The sequence below is a fragment of the Kogia breviceps genome, chromosome 4, assembly GCF_026419965.1.
Source record: "Kogia breviceps isolate mKogBre1 chromosome 4, mKogBre1 haplotype 1, whole genome shotgun sequence".
Classification (NCBI taxonomy): domain Eukaryota; kingdom Metazoa; phylum Chordata; class Mammalia; order Artiodactyla; family Physeteridae; genus Kogia; species Kogia breviceps.
The window spans coordinates 62,169,915-62,190,457 of record NC_081313.1 but is presented as its reverse complement, the minus strand read 5'-3'; the positions used below and the strand labels follow the sequence as shown (position 1 = coordinate 62,190,457).

Below are 20,543 nucleotides of genomic sequence, written 5' to 3'. Positions count from 1 at the left end.
ATTTGAACCAAAGTATGAGAAGATCTCTCATCAATCCATTTGCCGTATAAATTGCTTAATTGACTAGGACAGTTGTGACTTGAGGATTCCCTGAATGGTGCTTTTCTGTGGCTTTGGTTTACACTGTTCAATTGACACTCTTGGTTAATGTCAGACATGGACCAACTGTTGAAGTTCCCTGTAACACAGGCACATTCTCGAATACTTATTATGCACAATTCAATAATGATTAACATTTGAACTCTGTCTAGGCTGAGCAGGCCACATCAAAGCTCTTTTTTTCACTAGGACTTTTAAAATATCAAATATGGACTGAATGAGTAGGTGTTGGAGAAACTGACTTTGTAAACCAAAAATCATAAACCTAGATTCATTTGAAATCTGTCATGTGGAGTGCATATATAAAAATTATGAGCATTTTGATTTTTCCCTTGTAGGCCATAAATAACGTCTGTAATATTCCTCCTCACCTTTTTCCGATTAGCTTTATGTCTGGCATATTTTCCCCAACACTCCTGTTTCCTGTTGTAAGGATTTCACCAAGGAGAGATGAGATTCTAAACAAGTCCTGTGGGTGTAACAATGAACTTGCAGCAATCAGGGTTAAGTCCAGAGATAAGAGGCAGGATGAGTTTGGTGAGGAATTTTTAATGGTGGTCAGGCCTCCCTATTTTTCCCTTCTCTGGGTACACACCAGCAGGGCTGCACAGGCCCCGAGGGGTGGAGGTGGCCCTGAAGAGCAGAGGACACGTGGCCCACTGTAACCCAGACTCGCTAAACAGAGCCACCATCCGCCAGTGCTAACATGCTCCCCGGGCCCCCAGCCCCTCACCTGTAGCACCTGTGGCCGCGTGGGTGCATCCGGCAGAGTGCTCTGAGAAGATCAGGCACGTTCTGGGTGGTATGGCCGTAGACCGGCAGAGTGCTCTGGGCCGCTGCCTTTTACCCTGGGGTCTGTGGCGCCCAAGGGGTCCTCTGGGGCCTGCTGACAGTGAAGCCAGGTGGAGACCGGACAGCTCTGCGTTTAGCTCTTTTATATGATGGGCAGCTCCACAGAGTTTGTTTGGAGGGAAGAACTATGTAAGACCATGGCAAGCATAATAGATGCTGCTTGCTGACGATGGTGATTTCACGTCGTTGCAGACTGGGCAGTCCATGTTGGCAGATTGGGCCAGGCAAGAGACCAGGGCTGAGCTGCATGGGGCTCAGGGAGCAGAGTTCAGTACTAAGATGACTACCGGGGTCAGGTAATCCCATTGTAGAACCAGAATTGGGAATCCCTGTTCTATCTTTCACTCTATTTCCACAATTTTGGCCAGACCTCTGGTTTAGCATAAAAAATTTAGGTGGTGTCACAACATTTTTTTCATATAAAATTTTTTTTCTTTCTTTCTTCATTCATTCCTTCATTCATTCACTTTGAAACCACTTTATTAAGGTATGATCTACATACAAAAAGCTGTATGCATTTAATGGATACAACTTGGGTTTTGAAATACGTATACATTCATGAAACCAGTACCAGAGTCTATGCCATAAACACATCCATCACCTCCAAACGTTTCCTCCCACCTCCTTTATTTATTATCATTTTGTGTGTGTGTGTGTATGAAATAAGAATGCTTAAAATAAGATCTACCCTCTTAGCAAATTTGTAAGTACACAACACAGTATTGTTAACTGTATACATCATGCTGTACAGTAGATCTCTAGGATTAGTCTTGCATAACCAACACTTTGTACCCTTTGACTAATACCTTTGACTAATTTCCCCATCCCCTTCTCCCTATAATTGTCTAATAATACCTTATTCCAGCTAGTTCAGATCTCTCAGTAATTACAGGGGTGGGTAGTTGATCACACCTTGATTTTGATGGCTGTCAATCCAAGGCCACAGGTTCAACTTGACTTGAAATGATTTTTTTTGAGTTGGTCAGTAGGTTTTGTCTCTGTGCCACAATTGTCTCTGTGGCAATTGCTGTGGAAATTCAAGACCTGTAACCAGGCTTTTTCTACTTATACTCACCATCAATAGGATCTCATTTCATCCTCACAATCATCCTGGGAGGTAGGCATTATTTTTATCCTCATTTGACATACTTGGAAACAGGAAGTCAGAGTGGTTAAATGATCTAACAAGATAATAGAAAGAGATTATTCTAAAGGCCACTGAAATGCACAGTGGTTTCTCTGAGTTCCTTTTCAGATCTAGAGAGTAAGAGGGATTGCTGCTGCGTTCCTAAAAGCTCTGTGGATCCCAGCTTTTGAGCTGGGAGGGCCGTCCCTATGGTTGTTAGGGGCTTTTTTTTCATCTCTGAAAATTAAGGAAAGGGGGTCAGTAAAGTGTCAGCTCAGAGTGTGGCGGTTCTAACCAGTGTTTTTCAGGAACTATTTTTAGAGGAAAAACTTCTATTTTTAGATCCAGAATGATTTTTAAAAACAAACTCAAGACAACAATGAGCACATTGGCATCTGGATATGTAAGTCCTTACCACACAGTGAGATGGGAGGCAGCTATGGCCTGAGCTTTCAGGACACGTAAAACCGTGAGCAGACTGGAGATTTGATCCACATGTGCACCCCGCGTGTCTCTCCACAAGTAGCCCGAATGCACCATGATGTGGGCGGAGGTGCGGGCAGTGGGGCAGTGGGGCTCGGACTGGCCGGCACAATAGGGACCTTAGTGATTTGAACTTCACCTTGAATTCGGGATCCCTTGAACTTCTATTGGATTGAAGAAATCCAATCAAATGTTTTGTGTAAATGAAACTTTAGTGTAATAAACTTTAAGAGACACGTTTGACTCACATAACAAACTGACAAACAAGCTACTTTCAAGAACATTTAAGGGCTTCACCGGTGGTGCAGTGGTTGAGAGTCCGCCTGACGATGCGGGGGACACGGGTTCGTGCCCTGGTCCGGGAAGATCCCACAGGCCGCGGAGCGGCTGGGCCCGTGAGCCATGGCCGCTGAGCCTGCGCGTCCGGAGCCAGTGCTCCGCAACGGGAGAGGCCACAACAGTGAGAGGTCCGTGTACCACACACACACAAAAAAACATTTAACCACGAAAGTTAAAGGTAGTTGTTGCTAATTAAACTTAAATCCAACTTGTTCACTAAAAATATACCTGAAAGGATTGCATTTTAGAAAACACCTTGATAACCAAATACCTGGAAAAGCTGGGGATTTTCCCCGGTAGCCCAAATGATTAAGTTTGCAGTAAGTATATATGCACTGTCATCAGAGTACAAAGATGGCGTCACGCTAGCATGAGGAATAAAATGGGTCATTAGAGGTAGAATGAAATTTTAAACTGATCTCTGTGAATTATAAAACAAACAAAGCAAAAACAAATGGAGCTCAGTGGGAATGAATGACAGGCCATATAACAGGGCAGAAAAGGAACTAAACCCTCAAAGTGACAAATTAATGCTTCCACTATAAATGCTTTTCTCCCCAATCCTGTTCAAACTCTGGAACAACATGGATGGGGGAACAAATAGGTCCTCTCCAAACCCAGACCAGAGAAATGATTTGTTTTGTTTTATTTTTTGTTTTTTTCTGGTGTAATAATGAATTCTGTCTACTTTCCTCTTCTTTGTAAAGTCTTGAGAAGAACAGTATATAAAAGAAAAAACCTATTTTAAACTGATAATAGCTAGCTTTCAGTGACCTTTATTGCCAGACATTATTACCTATTTCATAGAGCTACTGTGGGAATTAATGAGTTAATTAATGAGTTACTATACATAGAACACTTAACACAGTGTTTTATGTTTTTCATCATGTAGTAAGTGCTTATAAGTATTAGCTGTCATTATCTTTAATGTTGATAGTGTTGACAACATACCACATACTATGCTAAGCACTTGTATATGCCTTATCTCACTTGCTGTTGTTCTACTAATTTTATTGATAGTAAACTGAGGCATGGGAGGTTAAGAAAGTTGCCCAAGATTGCATAACTGGAAATAATAACATTTATTGTGCACCTACTATGTGCTAGACATACTGCTAATAAACATTTTCGATGTGTCATCACATTTAGGCCACACAACTAGTCTGTGAAATATATTAGGTTATCCTGGTTTTACAAATGAGGAGACACCTAAGATCACAGCCAGTGAGTGATAGAGCAGAGATTCGAACCCAAGCAATCTAGTTCCAAAAGTATGTGCTCTGTACTGCTATGCACCGTGGCCTTCTGGGAGAGGGATATAAGGAACTCACTTCAATCACCCAGCCCTTTCCTTTTGCCCTCATTACCATTCCCAGCAGTGCTTTCCTTTGGGGGTTACACATTACCTCTTCATAGGCCCTGTTCTCCAGCCATAACCAGTCCATTCTACTCGGACGTTACAGAGAGGAAGAGACCCCAGCCCTGCACTGATGCTGGAGACTCCTTGCCCCCCTGCCCAATTTTCTCTAAACCATGGAAACTTTGTTTTCTATGAGCTTTCCTCTTCTTATTTGCAAGTCAGCTAACGTGACTTAACATTTTATTTAAGCCTTGTATAGTTTAAAATCTCAAAGGTTATACACCAGAATGTTAACAGCAGCTAATAAATTTACAGGTAGCTTTAATTTTCCTGTTCATACATTGTGTTTTCCAACTTATATAACAGTAAACATATAAATTACATAGAAAAAATAATGTATTTTATAAAATACTATCATAGACTATATCAGAGGGTAGTTTCCCAAGAGTCAGGAGGATCTGTTGTATAGCCAAGAGGACAAGATTGCCTTTCTTGAACACCAGACCATCAGAAGTGTCCCAAGTATCCCTCAGTCCCTTCCCATTTAGTGTCTCTCAAATTATCTCAGCCACAGACCCTTTTATCAAAAGTGTAGAGAAGTACAATATATTTAGCAAATACATATTACAGATTCTTCCTTAAGGGTTAAACTGCGCTGATTGAAATGGAGATGGGACCCTGGATCCTCACCCATTAACCCACCATCCCATCTAAAGGCAACTCCCAAGGTGTGTCTGGAAGCCCTTCTGGCTCTGGAAAATACAGTTCTCCACTGAAACTGATGGTCCACCTCATTCTGGAAACTTGAACTCCTTTAGATTTCCAGAGTTTGCTCAGATAAGGAGCTCTGTAAGTTTACTATATATTATGTAAGATAGTGATTTTCTTCATCTGCCCTAAATTTTTCTGCTGATCTCCTCTTTACATCCAAAATCAATGCACATGACTAATCCATCTTATAACTGAGTATATCTGTCTGACCGGAAAGCTTTATTATCTATCTCAGAGGTGGCTTTCAGCTCAGAAGGAAAGGAGAAAGATGCGTTTGTTTATGCTTCTGTCTGAACTCCCTTGTTTCTGCCCAGAGGTTAACAAATTTTATGCCCTTTTCTCATTCATCAAGATGATGGATGGTGGCTTCCCTGGTGGCGCAGTGGTTGGGAGTCCGCCTGCCAATGCAGGGGACACGGGTTCGTGCCCCGGTCCGGGAGGATCCCACATGCCACAGAGCGGCTGGGCCCATGAGCCATAGCCGCTGAGCCTGCGTGTCCGGAGCCTGTGCTCCGCAACGGGGGAGGCCACAACAGTGAGAGGCCCGTGTACCGCAAAAAAAAAAAAAAAAAAAAAAAAGATGATGGATGGAATATTTGGTACTTTTGAATCACAGTCCGAAGCCTTCTGCTCTCTTGACTTCTCTGATGTCCTTTTGAACCGGTTTTCTTCCTCATGTTATTTTCTTCTCCTCTGCCTCCTTTGCCTACAGTTTTCCTTTGGCACTAGTCTCTGTCTCTGGGCTTCTGCTTTCCTCTTACTTCACTCTCCAAACAGCTAATCCATTTCCAGGATTCCATGATCACTGTATTGTGTATGGTGCTTGAATCAGTGTGTGCCTTCAGTCTCTCCTATAGAGTCCAGTGTTTTAGCTCCATGGGTAGTGGATATCTCTCTCTTGAGTTCATATTAATTCTTCACAGTCAGCATGCCTAACTCCAGGGTCATATAATCACCACTATTTCCAGCCCTAACATCTCTATTCTGCCAATATCAACAATATTCTCTCAATCAACAAACTTGAAACCTTGGAATTTTATCTTTTATAACCTTTAGTCACCAGAAATCTTAGGTTTTACCTTCAAAACTTCCCTTAGATGTGTCTTTGCTCATCACTTCATGTCATAGAATTTAAGAACACAATGCTCTCTTATCACATAGTTGTTAATAAATATTTTCTAAATCTGGATGTAGTCCAACTATGTCAGTAAAATTCTGAAAGTCATTAACATTCTAAGAAATCTCTGCTTCCTGTCCTTTGTCTCAACAGTGTGTCTAATACACTGTCAATTTAATAGTGAAAACACAAATTTAATAATTCTAAACACAAATTCTCTTATGTATATAGATACAAAAAATCCTCAACAAAATACTAGCAAGTGGAATTTATATAAAGAGGATTATACACTATGACCAAGTGAGTTTATCCCAGGAATGTAAGGTTAGTTTAACACCTAAAATCAATTAATATAATGCACCATATCAGTAAAATAAAGGACAAAAAATATTTAGTAATCACGATAGATGCAGAAAAAGCTTTTGACAAAACGTCATACTTCTTCTGGATAAAAACACTCAAACTAAGAATAAAAGGGGACTTACTCAATTTGATAAAGGGCATCTACAAAAAACCTACAGCTACCATCATACTGAATGGGGAAAGACTGAATGCTTTACCCTAAGATCGGGAATAAGACAAGGATGTCTGTTTTCATTATTTGTTTCAGCATTATATTGGGGATTCTAACAGGGCAATTAGGTAAGAAAAAGAAATAAAAGATATCCAAATTGACATGGAAGAGGTAATACTACCCATATTTGTAGATGACATGAGCTTGTATATTAAAAAATCCCAAGGAGGGCTTCCCTGGTGGCGCAGTGGTTGAGAATCTGCCTGCCAATGCAGGGGATACGGGTTCATGCCCCGGTCTGGGAGGATCCCACATGTCGCGGAGCGGCTGGGCCCGTGAGCCGTGGCCGCTGAGCCTGCGCGTCCGGAGCCTGTGCTCCGCAGCGGGAGAGACCACAACAGTCAGAGGCCCGCGTACCACACACACAAAAAAAGATCCCAAGAAGTCAACTAAAAAACTATTAGAACTAATAAACAAGTTCCACAAGGTTGCACAGTACAAGATCAATGTACAACAATCAGCTGTATTTCTGTGCAATGAACATGAAACATGAAATTAAGAAAATAGACCCATTTGCAATAGTATTGAAAAGAATAAAATACTTAGGAATAAATTTAAGAAGTACAAAAGCTGTATTCTGAAAACTATAAAACACTGTTCAAAGAACTTAAAGAAGGCCTAAATAAATGGAAAGATATCCCATGTTCATGGACCAGAAGACTTAATACCATTAAAATGGCAATACTCCCCAAATTGATTTATGGGTTTAATATACTTCCTAACAAAATCCCATCTGGCTCTTTGCAGATATTGATAAACTGATCCTCAAATTCATAAGAAAATTCAAGGGACTCAGAATAACCAAAGTAATCTTGGAGAAAACAAACAAACAAACAAAACATTGAAGGACTCATACTTTCTGATTTCAAAACTTACTACACAAATTATAGTAATCAAGGTACTGGCTTAAGAATGTAGACATATAGATCAGTGGAATAGAATTAAGAGTCCAGAAATAAACTCTTACATTTATGGTCAACTGATTTTCAACAAGAATGTCAAGAGAATTAAACAGGGTAAGAATAGTCTCTTCAACAAATGGTGCTGGGACAACTGGATATCCACATGCCAAAGAATGAAGTTGAACCCCTACGTCTCACCACATATAATATAATTCAAAATGAATCAAAGATCTAAACATAAGTGCTAAAACTACAGACCCTTAAAAGAGAACATAGATGTAAATCGTCATGACCTTGGGTGAAGCAGTGGTTCCTCAGATATGACACCAAAGCATAAGCAGTGCAATAGAAATTAGATAAACTGGAATTCATTAAAATTTAAAACTTTCGTGTTTCAAAGGACACTGTCACGAAAGTGAAAAGACAATCCACAAAATGGGAGAAGATATTTGCATCTGATAAGGGACTTGTATCTGAAATATATAAAGAACTCTTACAACTAAATAATAAAAAGACAAATAACCTAAATTAAAATGGGCAAAGGATCAGAATATACATTTCCCCAAAGAGGATATACAGATGGCCAATAAGCACATGAAAAGATGCTCAGCTTCATTAGTCATCAGGGAGATGCAAATCCAAACCATAATGAGATATCACTTCACACCCAATAGGCTATAATCAAAAGACAGGCAATAATAAGTGTTGACAAGTATATGGACAAATTGGAACCCTCATACTCTGCTGGTGAGATATAACATGGTTCAGTCACTTTGGAACAGTCTGCAGTTCCTCTAAAGATTAAACATAGAGTTACCATATGACCGAGCCGCTCCACTCCTTGGTCTATATCCAAGAGAAATTAAAACATGGATCCATACAAAAACACGTACATCAGCGTTCATATCATTATTCATAATAACCAAGAAGTGAAAACATACCATATGCCCATCAACCACTGACTAGATAAATAAAATACAGCATATTTATACAATGAAATATTAGCCATTAAAAGGAGTGAAGTACTGCAACATGTTACAACATGGATGAAACTTGAAAACATGCTGAGTGAAAGAAGCTACATATTATATGATTTCATTTATAAGAAAGGTCCAGAATAGGTAAATCCAAAGAAACAGAAAGTAGAGATTAGCAGTTGCCTAGGGCTGGAGGGTGTGGAATGAAATGGGGAATAACTGTTAATGGTATAGGGTTTCTTTTAAGAAAATGTTCTAAAGTTTATTGTGGTGATGATTACACAACTCTATGACTATGCTAAAAACCATGTAATTTTATACTCTAAAGCAGTGAATTGTATCATATGTGAATTGTATCTTAATAAATCTGTTAGAAAAAACAGTTCAATCTTAAAAAAACATATTTAAATTCCTCTTGTGTCTTCCTACTGATGAAGGGGGAAAGCAGCAATTTCTCAACCTTGTATTTAGTGCCTTGACGTTGTTTCACCCCATATTCCAACTGTCTCACCCAAACTTCCAACAGCAGTTACATCACTATGCTTCAAATGCATTCATCATTGGGACTGTTTTTCTCATTCTTCAGTCTAAACTTCCCTTTTCTACCTCCAGTTTATCCAATTTTTAGTCATTTGTTGATTCAGTAAAGCATTGTTGAGCACTTATCATTGATGTGCCAAGGCACTGGGCTAACCTTTGGGGTTATAGAGATGAATCCGACTTAGGCCATATCCTATATTGTTTTACACTAGAAATGGGGAGGAGTGGTGGATAACAAAGGGATGCATCTTTCAAGTCTTTACCTAAAGTCTCACTTACTTCCTCAATCTTTTCTCTGTGCTTCAGCCTTCATCAACTTCTTCCTACTATGACCTTTTTATAATATTTACTGTTTGATTTTAATCATATTCTGTATCATGCTGTTATTTAACCATTTCATATATAATCTCCTTTCCTCCTAATTAATGTGTAAGATTACAAATAATAGAGCCCTTGTGTGTTAGTTTTCTATTGCTGCTGTAACAAATTACCACTAATTTAGGTGGCTTAAAATGACACAGATGTATTATCTTTCAGTTCTGTAGGTCAAAAGTTCAACACAGATCTCACAAGGCTAAGATCAATGTATCAGCAAGGCTGTGTTCCCTTCTGGAGGCTCTAGTATAAAATCCATTTCCTCGCTCTTTCCAACTTCTGGTGGCTGTCCACATTCCTTAGCTTATAGCCCCCTTTTCCATCTTCAAAGGCAGCAATGTTGCCTTTGGACAATCTCTCTCACTCTTCTTCTGGCCAAAATTCCCTCTGACTATAGTCAGAAAATAGTCCCTGCTTTTATGGACTCATGTGATTAGAATGGGCCCATCCAGATAATCTGGGATGATTTCCATATCTCAAGGTTCTTACACTTAATCCTATCTGCAAAGTTTCTTTTGCCAAGTATGGTGACATATTCACAGGTTCCGGGGACATTCGGCCATGGGCATCTTTAGTGGTCATTATCCTGCCTACCACACCCTTTTTTATACTTCTTTGTATTGCATATGAGCCTAACGCTGAGAAGATAGATGGAAAAAGATATACTATTCAAAGACTAACAACAACAACAGCTAATACTGCAGTATCTATACATCAAAGTAGACTTAAAGAGAGAAAACATTATTAGAGATAAAGAGGAATTTTTCAAAATTATAAAAAGAACAATCAGGGACTTCCCTGGTGGTCCAGCAGTTAAGACTCCATGCTCCCAACGCAGGGGGCCCAGGTTCAATCCCTGGTCAGGGAACTAGATCCCGCATGCCACAGCTAAGAGCCTGCATGCTGCAACTAAAAGATCCTGCATGGCACAACTAAAGATCCCACACGCCATAAGGAAGTTCCTGCACGCAGCAACAAAGATCCCATGTGCCACAACTAAGACCCGGTACAGCCAAATAAATAAGTAAATAAATAAATATTCTTTTTAAAGGGGGGGGTGATAAACCAGAATTTTGCTTCTAAATTTGTAAGCACTTAATAATATAGTCTCAAAATGTGTGAAGCAAAAAATGACAGAACTAAAAGGAGAAATGAACAAATTCTAAATTATTGTGAAAAATTTTCAACATAACTGTCAGTAACTGATACAAGCAAAGAAACCAAAAAGTCAGTACAGATATAAAAGATTTGAACAGCATAGTTAATAAACTATGATATTGTACCCAACAACTTGAGAATACATGTTTTTTCAAGTAAGAATGGAATAGTACACAATTGACCATGTGCTGGGCCAAGAAGCAAATATCAACACTTTTCAAAGGATTTAAATCATATACTGTACATCTAAAATGATTCTAAAATTTAAAGTTTATTTTTAAAACTCAGAAATACATTTTCTAACCATAATGGAATTAAACTGGAAATTAATAACAAAAGGATAACTAGGAAATTCTTAAATGTTTGAGCATTAGACAATACTTTCAAATAAACCATGAGTCAAAAAGAAAGTCACAATGGAAATTAGAGAATACGTTTATCTGAATAATGAAGATGCATATTTAAAACTTGCATGATAAAAAAATTGGTGCTTGGATAAAAATTTATAGTATTAAATGTATATATCAGAAATGAAAATCATGCTGAAAATCAATTATTCAAGAAGTTATAAAAGACAGCAAATTAAGCCCAAAGAAAATAGAGGGAAGAAAAGGATAATGATAAGAGATGTGATTAATGAAATAGAAAAACATACTACAGTGAGGATCTAAAGCTCAAAAATAGGTTGTTTGAAAAAACTAATAAAATCAATTAACCTTTAGCAAAATTTATCATGGGAAAAAAGTGAAAAGGAAAAATTGCTAATATCAGGAATGAAAAGATGGTATTACTACAGATGCTACAGGCATTAGAAAGAGAATTTAAAAGCCAAAAGTTTATATGAACTAGGCAAATTCCCAATAAAATACAATTTATCAAAACTGACAAAAGGAGAAATAGAAGATCTGAATGGCCCTATATCTGTTAAAAAATCAATAATTTAAAACCTTCCCCAAAAGAAAACTCTAGGCCCAGATAACTTCACAAATGAACTCTTCAAAATATTTAGGGAGTAACATTCATTTTACACAAACTCTTCAGGGAACACATCCCAATTCCTTTTATAAGACTTATATAACCTTAATTCAATAACATGATAGGAACATTACAAGAAAAATTTTAGAGAAATTTCTGTGTTGAGCATAGGTGCAAAAATCTTAAAATGTGAATATTTGCTGGCAAATATAATCAGTCATAAACAAAATGTGAATCCAGCAATATATAAAAAGGATAAACATCATGACTAAAAGCAGTTTATCCCATAAATGCAAGGTTGGTTTAGCATTTAAAAATCAATAAATACGGGCTTCCCTGGTGGCGCAGTGGTTGAGAGTCCGCCTGCCGATGCAGGGGACGTGGGTTTGTGCCCCGGTCCGGGAAGATCCCACATGCCGGTGGAGTGGCTAGGCCTGTGAGCCATGGCCGCTGAGCCTGCACGTCCAGAGCCTGTGCTCCGCAACGGGAGAGGCCACAACAGTGAGAGGCCCGCATACCACACACACACACACAAAAAATCGATAAATATAATTCATTACATTAAAGGATAGAAAAGAATAATTATATAATATTCTCATTTTATGCAGAAAAAGCATATGATAAAATTTAACAATCACTTATGACAAAATACAAATTCTTAGTAAATTGGAAATAGAAAGGATCTTTAATCTGATAAAGTGTATCTACAAAAATTTTATATTGACATCATACTTAACAGTGAACTATTAAAAGCTTTTCCTCTGAAATCAGGAATGAGACAGAAATTTGCACTATCACTACTTTTACTCAAAATTATACTGGATTTTACCACCTATTTTACTTTGCCATAGATTTTTTTTTTTTTGACTGAAGTGTGGTTGATTTGCAATGTTGTGTTGGTTTCTATGTGCAGTAAAGTAATTCAGATATAAAAAAAAATTATACTGGAGATTTTGTTCAGTGTCATAAGGTAAGAAAAGGAAATTAAAAGATGTAAAGATAATACAGGGAGAAACAAATGTTGTTATTTGCAGATGATACGATATCATGTGTAGAAAATCCCAAGAATCTATAAACAAAGGGTTAGAATTAACAAATGAATTTGGCAAAGTCACTGATACAAGGTCAGTATGTGAAAAAGTCAATTGTATCTTTATATACTAGCAACAAACATGCAGAATGTGAAATATATCTTAGAATTTGTATTAGTATCAAAAAACATCAACCAACTGGGAGTTAACAAAGGATGTGTAAGACCTCTACACAGAAAATCATAAAATGTTATTAAGAGAAAAATTTTAAAACCTAAATAAATGTCAGGATCCACCATACTCGTGGACTGTAAGTCTCAATGTTTTAAGGCATCAATACCCCCAAACTGATCCCTGAAGTCAGTATCATTATAATCAATATCCCAGCATCTTGTCTGGGAATTTGACAAGCTGATCCTAAAATGTATATTGAAAATACAAAAGGCCAACAGTGATGAGATGACTCTTGAAGACCAATGTTCACTGTGGGATGGCTTATGCAGTTGACCCTTGAACAATGTGGGGGTTAGGGGCGGCAGCCCTCAGTGCAGTTGTGCAGTTGGAAATTCGCATATAACTTATAGTCAGTGCTCTGTACCCATAGTTTCTCCGTATCCACAGTTCCACATCCACGGTTTCAAGCAACCTCGTATCCTGTAGTATTGTAGTATTTACCCTTGAAAACAAGCTGTGTACAAGTGGACCCATGCATTTCAAACTCGTGTTGTTCAAAAATTTTACAATTTGTATGGAAACACAAAAGACCCCAAATAGCCAAAGCAATCTTGAGAAAGAAAAACGGAGTTGGAGGAATCAGGCTCCCTGACTTCAGACTATAATACAAAGCTACAGTAATCAAGACAGTATGGTACTGGCACAAAATCAGAAATATAAATTAATAGAACAGGATAGAAAGCCCAGAGATAAACCCACACACATATGGTCAGCTTATATTTGATAAAGGAGGCAAGAATATACAATAGAGAAAGGACAGCCTCTTCAATTACTGGTGCTGAGAAAACTGGACAGCTACATGTAAAAGAATGAAATTAGAACATTCCCTAACATCATACACAAAAATAAACTCAAAATGGATTAAAGACCTAAATGTAAGGCCAGACACTATCAAACTCTTAGAGGAAAACATAGGCAGAACACTCTAGGACATAAATCACAGCAAGATCCTTTTTGACCCACCTCTGAGAGAAATGGAAATAAAACAAAAATAAACAAATGGGACCTAATGAAATTTAAAAGCTTTTGCCCAGCAAAGGAAACCATAAACAAGACAAAAAGACAACCTTCAGAATGGGAGAAAATATTTGCAAACAAAGCAACTGACAAAAGATTTATCTCCAAAATATACAAGCAGCCCATGCAGGTCAATATCAAAAAAACACAACCCAAGCCAAAAATGGGCAGAAGACCTAAACAGACATTTCTTCAAAGAAGATACACAGATTGCCAACAAACACATGAAAAGATGCTCAACATCACTAATCATTAGAGAAATGCAAATCAAAACCACAATGAGGTATCAACTCACATGGGTCAGAATGGCCATGATCAAAAAATGTACAAACAATAAATGCTGAAGAGGGTGTGGAGAAAAGGGAACCCTCTTGCACTGTTGGTGGGGAATGTAAATTGATACAGCCACTATGGATAACAGTATGGAGGTTCCTTAAAAAACTAGAAATAGAACTACCATATGACCCAGCAATCCCACTACTGGGCATATACCCTGAGAAAACCATAATTCTAAAAAGAGTCATGTACCACAATGTTCATTGCAGCTCTATTTACAATAGCCAGGACATGGAAACAACCTAAGTGTCCATTGACAGATGAATGGATAAAGAAGATGTGGTACATATATACAATGGAATATTACTCAGCCATAAAAAGAAACGAAATTGAGTTATTTGTAGTGAGGTGAATGGACCTAGAGTCTGCCATACAGCGTGAAGTAAGTCAGAAAGAGAAAAGCAAATACCATATGCTAACACATATATATGGAATTTTTTTTTTTTTTTAAATGGTTCTGAATAACCTAGGGGCAGGACAGGAATAAAGGCGCAGACGTAGAGAATGGACTTGAGAACACGGGGAGGGTTAAGGGTAAGCTGGGATGAAGTGAGAGAGTAGCGTGGACTTACATATACTACCAGATGTAAAATAGATAGCTAGTGGGAAGCAGCCGCAGAGCACCGGTATATCAGCTCCGTGCTTTGTGTCCACCTAGAGGAGTGGGATAGGGAGGCTGGGAGGGAGACGCAAGAGGGAGGAGATATGGGGATATATGTATATGTATAGCTGATTCACTTTGTTATACAAGAGAAACTAACACAACATTGTAAAGCAATTATACTCCAATAAAGATATTAAAAATAAATAATTAAATAAAAGTAAAATAGGATCATTTGAAAAAAAAAAAAACCCATATTGTTCAAGGGCAACTGTAATAACAAAAATAAATAAGTAAAGTAACCTAAATTCCCATTAAAAGGGGAATGCATAAATAAAATGTGGTATTTTTATGTAGTGAAATATTAAATAGTTAAAAAGAATATATATATATACATAATTACTGAGCTTTAAAAACACAGTAGTAGGGCTTCCCTGGTGGTGCAGTGGTTGAGAGTCCGCCTGCCGACGCAGGGGACACAGGTTCGTGCCCCGGTCCGGGAAGATCCCACATGCCGCAGAGAGGCTGGGCCCGTGAGCCATGGCCACTGAGCCTGTGCGTCCGGAGCCTGTGCTCCGCAACAGGAGAGGCCACAGCAGTGAGAGGCCCGCATGTGGCAAATAAATAAATAAATAATAAATAAAAACACAGTAGTGGATGAAAAAGCAAGCTGCAAAATATGTATAGCATAACACATACATGTACATTTCTAAAGTATAAAACTACTGTGTATTATTCCTTGACACACATATGTGTTACTGTATTTCTAAATGTCTGAAGGAGGCACTGAAGTCGTGACAGCAGCAGCCTCTGGGGCAGTGGGTGAAGGGACTGGGATTGAGGATGGAGAAAAAGGAGTCTGTCAGTTCATCTTAATTGTCCTACTTCCCTTATTTTTTAAAAAAAGGCAAATATGACAAAATGTTAACATCTGTTCATTCTGGGTTACAGCTCACAGGGTGTTAGTTATATTATTCTTTGTGCTTTGCTCTTTGTTTAATTTCTCAAAATGAAAAAAACTTAAGTTGAGATAACAACATCTTTCATCATTTAGTCTTAGACTTATTTATTGTTTAGGTATTTTATGTTCCTGTTTGTTTTAAAAATAAATGTATATAAAGATAAGTATAGCTGAGACAGCTAAATTTCCCTTCTTTGTTTATGTTCACATAGCGTACTTGTTTTATTTAACATTCTTTGCTATCAAAATGTGGTCTTTATATATAAACTTGTGAGTAGTAAATCATGAGGGCTCACAGTTCTGCCACAGTCTGTATATTAAGAACATACTTCCTATGGTAGACGTCCTCATACACCTTGATTGCTAGAAGCATCCGTTTGCATTGGAGCCAAAATAGCCACAAGCAAACAGAGAAACAAGAAGTCCAAAAGATTTCCTCTTTGGTGCTGTTGATTTGTTGGTACTGATTGTTAAGACTGAAGGTCTGAAACCACCAATGTTTATTGGCTCAGCCTGCAGTATGCGTCTCCAGGGTCATTCCCACAAGATTGACAAAAGAATGAAACTCCCTGCCTTTTCCACCACTGACAGTGCTTTCCTCGTTAAGCTGCGTGCAGCACAGAAGTCCCTCTCAGGCGGGGTGGAGGGCACTCTCACAGTCCTTTATCACATGATGGTGATGCTGGACAGATGGTGGTGAGGGCGCTTTTACAGACACATAGCACACTACAGCTATTAGTCATTGGACAGGTAGTCTGACAGCCTTTGGAAGTACACCCAAGGTGATTACTATGACCATATTTGAAAAGCTGACAGATAAATGTGGATTTAAAACTGACTAAATATTAAACAATTAAGCCCCCAAAGTTGAGGCTTTTAAACATGCACAGGTAGGAGTGAGGTGGGGACCTCCGTACCTTGCCTTCAGGGATCCACCAGGGTCTTCAGCTAGAATAGAACTCAGGTCTCTTTCACCTTATTCGCTCCTCCCCACAAGCAGGTGCAGACAGAAGTTATCCGAAAGAAGGAACTGAGCATGCTCAGTTCAGACCCTTTTGTCTGTCTAATTTTGCAGCCAGCCTGTCCCCAGGATATATGTCAACACACAAGGGTCAATTATTAGCAAGGCCTCTCTGACACAGATCTGAAGTTATGTTCTCTCCAATCAACTTTATCAGTAATAAAAGCAATATTTTTAGCTCCATCTCTCTGGCCTCTACCTCTCAACTGGTTCCAAAGTCAAGAGGGGAAGAGCAAGCAGGTACTATTAATTATTCCCCTCAAAACCTGATGATCAATTAATATAAGATCTCAAGATGATAAATTAATATAATCCATGATTCCAACCAATAATTTACATACCAGAATTATCTTGTCTGAATAGTTAACTGAGCGTTGCTCACTTACTTTTAGATTTCATAAGTGTGGTTAAAAAAATAAATGTATGTACTATTTATCATGGCATGCTTGAACTCTCATAGCTTGAGACAGACTCCATTAAAATGTGCATTTTATAATGTATTATATTATCTGCATAGGTGTACAAGTATACACAGAGAATGGATTTAACTCAATCATTTAGCAGCAAAAACAAAACCTACCAAAGAAACAACCCCACATGCTGTCACAGAACACAGTTCTGCATATGGCCAGCTGTCCGTAGGCAGAACATAGTGGTTTTAAGGATGAATTAGTGTTCTAATCCCTTTGGGATTTCCTTTATATTAGTGGTGGTTTATGACTGACGTTTAATGTAACTGGAGCTTTCTGTTTATATTTAATAGAAGATTCACTTCTGTGGCAGGATCCACATTTACACTCCAGTGTTGAATAAAAGCTACTGTTCTGCAAGAGGGATGTAAAATGTTGATTTATAACGACACATTCCAGTAACAGTGATCTAATTCTTCCAAACCCTCTCACCAGGTCCTGGGAACAGCATGGTTCCGGCAAAGGATGATTCTTCCCTTCCAGAATATTCAGCCTTCAACACATCTGTCCATGCTGCCATTAGACACAGGAACTGGAAACTCCTCACGGGCTACCCAGGTAGAAGGCTTAACATTTCCCACTAGGACAGCTAGGAAAACTTTACCAAAGAGCAACTGCCTTTTGAAAAACATGATTTCTGGGGCTGCTGAATGAGGGAAAGGAGTGTCATCTGGTCCTAAATTTTTAAAAATTAAGAATTAACTGTAGAGGTGGGGGGAGGGTGAAAGGAAGAAATGCAGCTCTAGTGCTTCATGGAAAATAAGGGTTTCAGATATGCACGGCCGTCAAGCACAGCACTTCTAGCTAGCAAAGAGCATCTCTGAAAGCTACATCTTCAACCAATGGTATAGCGGGGGGAGGAGGTTGCTTCCCCTGAGCACATTCTCTAGAAGTGACATCTTTTAAATATTTTTATGGTATGTGGTATGATGGTTAAGATTGTGATGCAATTAAGCAGTGTTTATAATGAGGACATTCTTGGCGTTTGCTGCAAGACAATCCTTCACCGTTTGTGACTGTCCCATACGTTCTAAGATATTTTAGTATCCCTGGCCCAGACCACTAAATGGCAGTAGCACCCCCCGACAAGTCACTGTGACAACTAAAAATAACCACCACCACCCCCAGACACACCCACATGAGACATGTTTAGTTAAAGCACCAGAAGCCAGAGTCGGAGACAGATCTAGACATAGCATCAAGGGCCAGATTTTTTTATGTGTCCATACCCACAACAGAGCTCAGCCTTGTCCCCCAGACTCCTTCCTTGAAATTAGAACCTGCCTACAATACTCCTCCTCCAATAAACTTGTATTTCTTTGCCAGGCTGTGGTTACTGGTTTCCTCCACCATCTCAATATAATGTTTCCGTGATACCCTCCTCGGACCCACCAACCAAGACCTTCTGGCTCTTTGACATTGATCAGGACCCACAGGAAAGGCATGACCTGTCAAGAGAATATCCTCATATCGTCAAGCAGCTCCTTTCCCGTCTGCAGTTCTACCAGAAACACTCGGTGCCCGTGTACTTCCCAGCACAAGATCCCCGCTGTGATCCCAAGGCCACTGGGGCTTGGGGCCCCTGGATGTAGGATTTCAGGCAACCTAAGGGGCAGCTAGAAAGCCTTTCTGTTGCAAGTTGGACTTCAGGCCTTTACTTTGTGACTCTTGTCTCATTTGTTCTCCCAGCCTGGGTTCACCTGGCCCTTCCCTTGCTCCTAAACCACACTGAGGTGTCTAATTTCAACCCCTAGTACATTTGAGATGCTGATAAAACCTGAACACTTCTGCTGTTGACTGGGGCGTGTGTCTAGGGGAGAGGGTGGTTGGCTTCATTCCCTCTTTCCTGAGCTGTGGGACAGCGGGGAACACGATTTGAAAGAGGAAGTTATTGAGTCCTGGAACCTGGAGCGGCTGGCTCTTTTTGCCTCACAGGTCAGATGTTAGATTTCCCTGTGCTCATAGCTGGGTTTTATTGGAGTGATTCACATTTCTTTGTAACATATGAAAGGGTCAGACAGTTGTTAATGGTTCTGTTGGCCAGGGGTTCTCCCTGTCTGTGAGAGATCGTGTTTAGGCATCCCATGTGAATACCCCGGCTTGGTTCACCCCTCGCTCATGCGTCTCTTCACTCACCTCGTCACTCATCCCGTCCTGGAGCATAAGGCTTGTTGCTTTATTAAGATCAATGTGGCACTAGGCCTACTCCTTGGTTTTGGTTTTTTACAATAAAGAAATTTGTTTTTTCCCCAGTTTTTTCCAGCCACTGCTCGTCTTGTCTGGACTGCCTGCTACCCGACTCCCTTTGTGGTTCTTTTTCTACCCTTTCTTCTGACTTAGGTATCCCATGCCTGGGAAGGCTACTTCGCTTCTCCACTATGAGCACCACTGGTTTTTGGAACACTGCTGAGGCCTGCCTTCTTTTGCTCCTGACACTAAAGCTAGAGCCCTGCCCAGAAAGGGCAGTGTGTCTGGCTCTGTGGGCATGCTCATGGCAGTGCTTGGGTCTCTGTCATCTGCTTGATAACTTTTTTTCTAGTTTATTCTCATGAGTGTAGCTATGTCTCATAATATATTCAGTTGCACCGCTCTTCGGTAGCAGTGAGGAGAAACCTTGGGAAAGGATAATATTGTCCTGAGACGATGCAAGTAGGCAATTTGAAAAAGGAAATGGCCGGCATCCGGGATACCGGTCCTTGGTAACACAGATGAAGGCACATCCACATTTCTCTTTTTCTCTCAGTTTTACTGCTTGTATTGAGGTTCTGAAGTTGGGGAAGGAGGATGCACAGTTTGGCCTGCCAGCTCTTTCTTTGCCCCACCAATGTCCTACTAACGTAAACCAGTCCAGATTAGCTTCAGGAGTGTCAAACTCAGAGAAGTATGTCCAAAAACTATACTCTTTTTTTACATTAGCTCCACTGTTTCATTCACTGCCTATCACCAATGCCTGGATCAATGCATGGTACATAGAAGGCACTCAATACACTTTTAAAAAATAAATGAATGAATGAACAAATGAGTAAATGAGAAAGTCTCACACCATAGAAGGTGATAGTCCAATGAGCTGAATACAGGGCTGAATATAAATATCTTCCAACCGTCGCTTTTCTGTTCTCGAGCTGCCCTCCTGGGGTAGGAGCACAGTCTGCATATCTGGGAAGTCTAGGACATGCCATAGTGAAGTTGTAATGTCCTCTCAGAGGGAGAGGGGCAAAAAATAT

The 20,543-nt window shown here is 39.4% G+C and overlaps 1 protein-coding gene across 1 annotated transcript in view; it reads left to right on the top strand.

Annotated features, from left to right (window-relative positions):
- Positions 1-19,101, top strand: part of ARSB (arylsulfatase B) — a 177,412-nt gene extending 158,311 nt beyond the window's left edge. Inside the window, exons 7-8 of the mRNA XM_059061387.2 lie at positions 17,755-17,877; positions 18,646-19,101. Coding sequence (XP_058917370.1) covers positions 17,755-17,877; positions 18,646-18,911 — 389 coding nt within the window. The 3' untranslated portion in view covers positions 18,912-19,101. The remainder of the gene's footprint in view (positions 1-17,754; positions 17,878-18,645) is intronic.
- The last annotated feature ends 1,442 nt before the right edge of the window (positions 19,102-20,543 follow it).